General features: G+C 50.0%; 1 protein-coding gene across 3 annotated transcripts; it reads right to left on the reverse strand.

Moving 5' to 3' along the window:
- On the reverse strand, positions 1-5,225 carry LOC131124854 (uncharacterized). 3 transcript variants are annotated; one of them, XM_058065749.2, is made up of 8 exons: positions 5,114-5,225; positions 4,851-4,954; positions 3,999-4,201; positions 3,824-3,925; positions 3,658-3,753; positions 3,475-3,585; positions 3,212-3,335; positions 1-2,835 (listed from the first exon to the last, which is right to left on the reverse strand). In XM_058065749.2, exons 2-8 carry the CDS (start codon positions 4,876-4,878, stop codon positions 203-205), a joined length of 3,297 nt encoding a protein of 1,098 aa, XP_057921732.2. In that variant the 5' UTR covers positions 4,879-4,954; positions 5,114-5,225; the 3' UTR covers positions 1-202. The 3 variants fall into 3 exon arrangements, with proteins under 3 accessions (XP_057921732.2, XP_057921731.2, XP_057921733.2); XM_058065748.2 differs by having other exon boundaries at positions 4,851-5,016; positions 5,114-5,220; XM_058065750.2 differs by having other exon boundaries at positions 4,851-4,951; positions 5,114-5,199.
- Positions 5,226-6,473: the final 1,248 nt, after the last annotated feature.

Consider the following 6,473-nt stretch of genomic DNA (forward strand, 5'->3'; position numbering starts at 1 on the left):
TTTAAATGAGCGCTGCGTTGAAGTTTATTGTAAAAATTGCGGTATAGTTTGTATTTTCCAGTTGATTACAACAAAACTGCAACAAGAAACAAATCCACATGTGATTTATTTGCAAAAAGCTATTCCGGCAAGTAGTGGAGCAGAAAGAATAGAAGTCGACCGTAAGGCATCAATGGTAAATAACAGGGGCTGACGATGGGTTCTACTGAAACTCAATCCTGACTTCAGCCAAGGATTGCTCCAGCTTGACCTCATGTGTGATGGAGTGTTCCCACAGGGACTTTTTATGGTGGAAGGCTATGCCGCACTCCTCGCACGTGTAGCTCTTGGCTTTCCCAGCGTGCGTGCGGCGGTGCTTTTTCATGTGGTACGACAGTCGGAACTCTTTGCTGCACACGTCGCATTTGAAGGGCTTCTCTCCCGTGTGGATGCGCATGTGCGACTTCAGGTATCCCGACTGGATGAAGGCCTTCCCACACACATCACACTTGTACGGTCGCTCGCCCGTGTGGTAGCGGTTGTGTAGGCGGAGCTCGTTGGCGGTCAGGAAGGTCTTCCCACACACGGTGCACTGGTGCGGCCGCTCGCCAGTGTGGATGAGCTCGTGACGCTTGAGGGAGGTCTCCTTCATGAACTGCTTGCCGCAGCTGTTGCAGGGGTAACGCACGCCGATGTGCACCTGCTCCACGTGGTTGGTGAGCTGCAGCTTGGTGCGGTACGCCATGTCACACTGCGCGCACGCCCACGGCCGCTCCTCCGAGTGCGTGCCCATATGCACGGTGAGCTCGGAGGCCGAGCGGTAGCACTTGCCGCACTGCCAGCACAGGAAGGGCTTCTCGCCAGTGTGCTTGCGCTGGTGGACCGTCAGGCAGTTGGACGAACGGAACTTCTCGGGGCACATGTCACAGGCGAAGGGAAACTCCCCCTTGTGAATCCTTTGGTGTATGGCGAGGTAGGAGAGCTGCACGAAGCTCTTGTCGCACTGCGAGCAGGGATACGGCCCGGTGAAGGCGTGCTGCTTCTCGTAGTGCTCCCTGAGGCGTCTGAGCAGTGTGAAGGTCTTGTCGCACATGGTGCACGCCATGGGCCGGTGCATCAGCTTGTGCCTTTCAAAGGCCGCCTCGCTGGCGAGGATCTTGCCACACTCTTTGCAGTAGAGTGGGTCGTGGATCCTCTGGTGCACCTTCAGCATGGTCACGCTCTTGAACTCCTTCCCGCAGTCGACACACGTCAAGACGTCCCTCAGGTCCACCTTGCAGACGTTCTCCTGGTGCTCCTTCAGGGCACTCAAGAACTCAAAGTGTTTCCCACAGTTGGAGCACCACACGGGGATCTGAAGGGGCGGGGCCTGCTGGCCGTCACTCTGGCTGGGCCCGGCCGTGACCTCCTTCTTCCAGGAAAAGCGGGACATTTTCTTGTGGCAGATGGCGTAAATCTGGTGTCTCTTGAGACCGTGCATGTGCTTGAAGCGCTTCTTGCAGTGCACGCAGTGGTATGGCCGCTCCTCCGTGTGGCACTGAATGTGGCGGTTGAGCGTCTTGACATTGTCGAAGGCCCTGGAGCACACGGGACACACTTTGAGGCCTTTGCCACACGTCCTTTGAGAGGGAGGCTTCCGTGTAGGCTCCTCGGCCGCATGGGCTCCATGAGCCTCCTTGTGGGCTCCTTCCAGGTTCTTCTGGATCTGGCTGCAGGTCTGCGTGTCTGCTTCAGCCAGGATCTGCTCCACGCTCTTGCTGGCCTCCTCACGGATGCCCTCGTGTCCGTGGATGATCTGGTGCTTCTTGAGCGTGTCGCGGTACTTAAAGCCCTTGTCGCAAGTGACGCAGATGAAGGGGCGCTCCTCGGTGTGAGAGCGAAGGTGTTTGGCTATGTCTGCGCTGCAGGGCAGCGTCCTGCTGCAGATGGGACACACTTTACCTTCAGGAAAGCCCTCCAAGGACAGCAGCAGCAGCGGGTCGGGCTGCTGTTCATCAGACTTGTTCACCTCAGCGATGGACCTCGTCAGGTCCTTGCTCTTACAGATCTCCTTCTGATGTCTCTTGAGGACATACGGGTTCTTGAACCTTTTCTCGCAGAATAAGCACTTGTAGGGGCGGTCCTCCGAGTGCGACTTCATGTGCCGCTCCATGTCCATCTGTCGAGCAAAGAACTTCCCGCATAGGGAACAGTTTTTGTTGTCCAGTGTCTCCAGAGAGCTGGCGTCAGCCGTGTCGTCAGTGTTGGAGTTGATGTCCTCCCGCTCATGGACGCGCATGTTGTGGCGGTTCATGTCGTACTGGTCCCTGAAGCGCTTGTCACAGTGGGCGCACTTGTGCCTCAAGTCCCGATTCTCGGAGTGCGTCTCCTGGTGTCGCCGCATGGCCGCAGCTCTCAGGAAGTTCTTGCCGCACACGGGACACGTCTTGTTCCCGGGGTGCTTCTTTCTCTGCCCTTTGGCTGCCCCCGAGTCGCTGTCCTTTTCTGCCGTCGCTCTTCTCTTCAGCTCCAGTCGCTTGCTCTGTTTTAGCGGCTGAAAAGCGGCCGGCTTCAATGAGTCGTCGCCATCCGCTTCCTCGCTTTCTGCACCGCCAGCGTCACCCTCCTCCTCCTCCGCATCATCGTTCAGGGACTCGTCTTGAGGGGCGGGCTCCATCAAAGCAGGCGTCTGTTCGATGTGTATGTAGTCCAGCAGAGTGACTGTCTCGCCCTCCACCTGAACGGTCATAAAGCCTGACATCTGCTCGGGCTGCAGCTGGATTTGCTCGCCGTCGATGACCACCTTCTCCAGCTGGGGGAGGGACAGCGAGGACAGGATGCAGTTCCCAAAGGAGGGTGGAATGGTCTGAGTGTCATCTGTTGGGAGGAGATGAATCATCAGTTTCAAAAAAATTAATAATCGAATAGCACATGCTTCCTCCCACATTCCAAAAACATGCTAGGTTAATTGATGACTCCAAATTGTCCATAGGTATGAATGTGAGGTACTCCAGGTACTCCGCTTTGCTCCCACATTCCAAAAACATGCTAGGTTAATTGGCCACTCCAAATGAATGGTTGTTTGTCTATGTGTGCCCTGTGATTGGCTGGCGACCAGTCCGGGGTGTGCCCCGCCTCTCGCCCAAGGACAGCTGGGATGGGCTCCAGCACCCCCCGCGACCCTTGTGAGGATGAGTGGTAGAGAATGAATGAATGAATAGCACATGCATGATTTTCCAATGACGAAACTCACCAGTTAAATCGTAATGTCCAAGCGTGGTGTGGTGCTGGAGGACCGCTTTCAGGTGATGCAGGTCAGGAACGGAGTGAACGCATTCCTCCAGGGCAGAAGGGGCAGCACTGAGCATGGCGGCCGTCTGCAGAGGACACAACATGTTTTTTGTATGATATCTCAGCACGCCGTTGGGGGCTATGGCGCCACCTGCTGCTTTGGCATATGCTAAACTCATTCAACAGATGTAGCATTAGAACGGAATTTCGCTGCGATTCTACTACCTGCTGAATATCTGGTACTGGTAGAAACTTCTCCAGTCTGGACAGGAAGTCCAGCATCAGCACCTGAAGAGCGCTGTTAAAATCAGGTCCAAAAGCGGTGGGGAAAACGTCCTGGAACAGACACAGTTTCATGTCAAACTGGCCCAGAAGGCACTGATTCCCACATTTTTTTGCAACACAAACCTGGAAAAACCTGCCCCTCTCTTTGGGGTCTTTCAACAGCAGCTCAATCTGGTCCACAAAGTTTGATTCTGGAAACTGGACCTCTGCCAAGTATGGCTGGAATAAACAGGCTTTGTCTAAGGTGACAATAATAACAAAAGGGGATCTGATCCAAAAAAAGGCTTACATGCGCTGCCCAAGAAGATATAAGACTTCTGATTTGGGTCAAATGCATCTCAACGGTCTCCCTCTCCGGTTCCGCTTCAGCTCGACACATTTCAAGAACCACCTGCAGCAAATATGTTACACTCCATAGCTGTCATCTTCCACAGGGTTTATGTTGTGGGTATCATTCCTCTCACCCGTGCTTTGAGGCCCAACAGCAGCTGAGCCTTCTGATCCAGGCTAAGAAGTTCTGGCACAATGTCCGTCACTGTGCTAACAAACTCCTCCACCATCCCGTAGTCCTGCACGTCCCCCCGCTGCAGCACTTGCCACATGGCGGCCGACACCAGGCGCAGTGGCGGGATGAAGAGGCGGAGAGAAGGCAGCAGAAGTGGAGAATCTGGAAACGTTTTAAATTGTAATGTTTAGTCATCATTTGAAGCTATGAAGCAAGAAGACAGACAGTTTGTAGTTATTTTGTATGCAAGTTGATTGTGCACTGCTGGTGCCTTCAGGGACAGATACCTGCGTCGTAATGTCAATGCACCCTGACAGACTTGACTTTTATTCATCAAAAGTTGGGAAATATTGTGACGCCTTTCACTTCTTTGTTGTGACACTACCTCATCGTTTGTTCGTACCTGCACTGGTTTTTAATGGCATATCTGCGTTGTGTTTATTTTCAGTACTGTAGAAGTCAGTATTGTACAACAATCCCGTCTTACTTGAAGTCATCAAACGCCACACTTGACAGTTACATTTTGAATGCTTGTTGCCATAAGTGGGTAACTGTTAGCTTAGGCTAGCAGTTGGTTCCTTCGAATGTGGCGTTTGTTGAAAGACAAATATAATGTTAGATAACTAGCTCAGCCACCGCTAAGCTGCTGCTTCTGCTGCACACAGCAGCTCGCTCAGGTCTGCGACGCTCCACGACAGCAGCGCCATCTCACAACGGGGTACGCCATGTTTAGAATCGGACGCACACAACCAAAAAGAAAACCCAAATAAATTGCTAAGAGTAGCCAATTTGTCTCTTTTGTTAATCTTACCGTTTTCCGTGCATTGCAAGGTCTCCATTTTGCCACGGAGGGAATTCAAAGGGCCAGGCAGATTAAGTCGGGGTAGATTGTGAGTCGACGTCCGCCCGACCCTGCTGTGGCGGGGACAAAAAAAAGGCGGCTCGATTTTTTTATGTCCGGAGTACGCAGGCGTCGTCTCGGAGAGAATCGGTCAGACAGGTCAGTCAGGTAATATTTGTTTTTATAATACAATCCACACTCGACAAGCGGTCTACCGTAACATTTTAGATTACCTTTGAACAAGGGAAGGAAAGGCCACGGTGATACATCAGTAAACTTTGGATTCCCTTGCTAAGAAACCAGTCTCTTCTTCTCTTAAAATATAAAGGGTGAGGTGAACATGACTACCACCTGGTGGCAATATGGCATAATGGCGCAATTATTAAATGGACTAGAATAGATAGGTGACGGCAAACACTGTGGTGTCCCTATGGCATAGAGTACGTCTTATTTAATAATTTTTTTATGTTTTTGCCGGCGTTTATCTGTGTTTATTTGTGTCCAAAATAACTTTTGTTACTTTTTAGTTTGTAACTTTTGTAACTTTTTAGTTCTGGTCTGGATCCAGGATTTCCTCTCACATTCCAAAAACATGCATGTTAGGTTAATTGGCGACTTAATTGTCCATAGGTATGAATGTGAGTGTGAATGTTTGTTAGTGTATATGTGCCCTGCCATTGGCTGGCGACCAGTCCAGGGTGTACCCTGCCTCTCGCCCAGAGACAGCTGGGATAGGCTCCAGCGCGCCCGCAAGCCTAGTAAAGGTAAGCGGCATAGTAAATGGATGGCTGGACAATATATAAACACTTGCCACTATCATGTTAGGTGTTACCATGCTAACATTGAGATGTTAGCATGCTAATATTAGCATAGTATCATTTTTAGCCGTTTTCACTTAGCATAATCATGTTAGCATGCTAACATAAACATGTTATCATTGCTAACATAATAGTAGGCAAACACTATTATGTTGAGTGTGAGCAGTTCTAGCATGCTAATGTGAACATACTAGCCTTTTCTGTGATATTCATGAATATGAATTTAAACACTAAACACTATCATGCTCGATGCTATCATGCTAACATGCAAATAGCATGTTTGTGTGTTAACATACTAACATGTTAATTATACTACAATTTTGAACATTTTCAGAGGGAGGCACTTGATACTAGGTGTTAGCATGCTAACATTAGCATGTCAACATTCAAACCCTTTAATGGTATGTTTTCCTTTATGAAATACATTTGTAACCAGTGATGGGAATAAAGGCGTTTAAAATAACGGCATTACTAACGCTGTTACTTTTTTCAGTAACAGGTAATCTAATTACTTTTACTGTCATAATAACACCATTACCATTTTCGACACCCCGTTACTGCACGTTACTGAAGACACCTAAAATATATCACCGACTTCATAACTAATCTGCAGCGCAGTGAGAGTGTTGCAGAGTGACAATGGCGGGGGTGGATAACCACATAAGCAATGAGCATTGGCTCAGGTTTTAGTAAAATTACGTCTTCAGCCAATCAGAGAACTTGGGTGGGCGGGTGTTTAGAGCACATAAGCAATGAGGATTGGCTAAGGTTTAGT

Source organism: Doryrhamphus excisus, linkage group LG2 (genome assembly GCF_037039965.1).
Source record: "Doryrhamphus excisus strain RoL-2023G ecotype Guam linkage group LG2, RoL_Dexc_Guam_v1.1, whole genome shotgun sequence".
NCBI lineage: Eukaryota > Metazoa > Chordata > Actinopteri > Syngnathiformes > Syngnathidae > Doryrhamphus > Doryrhamphus excisus.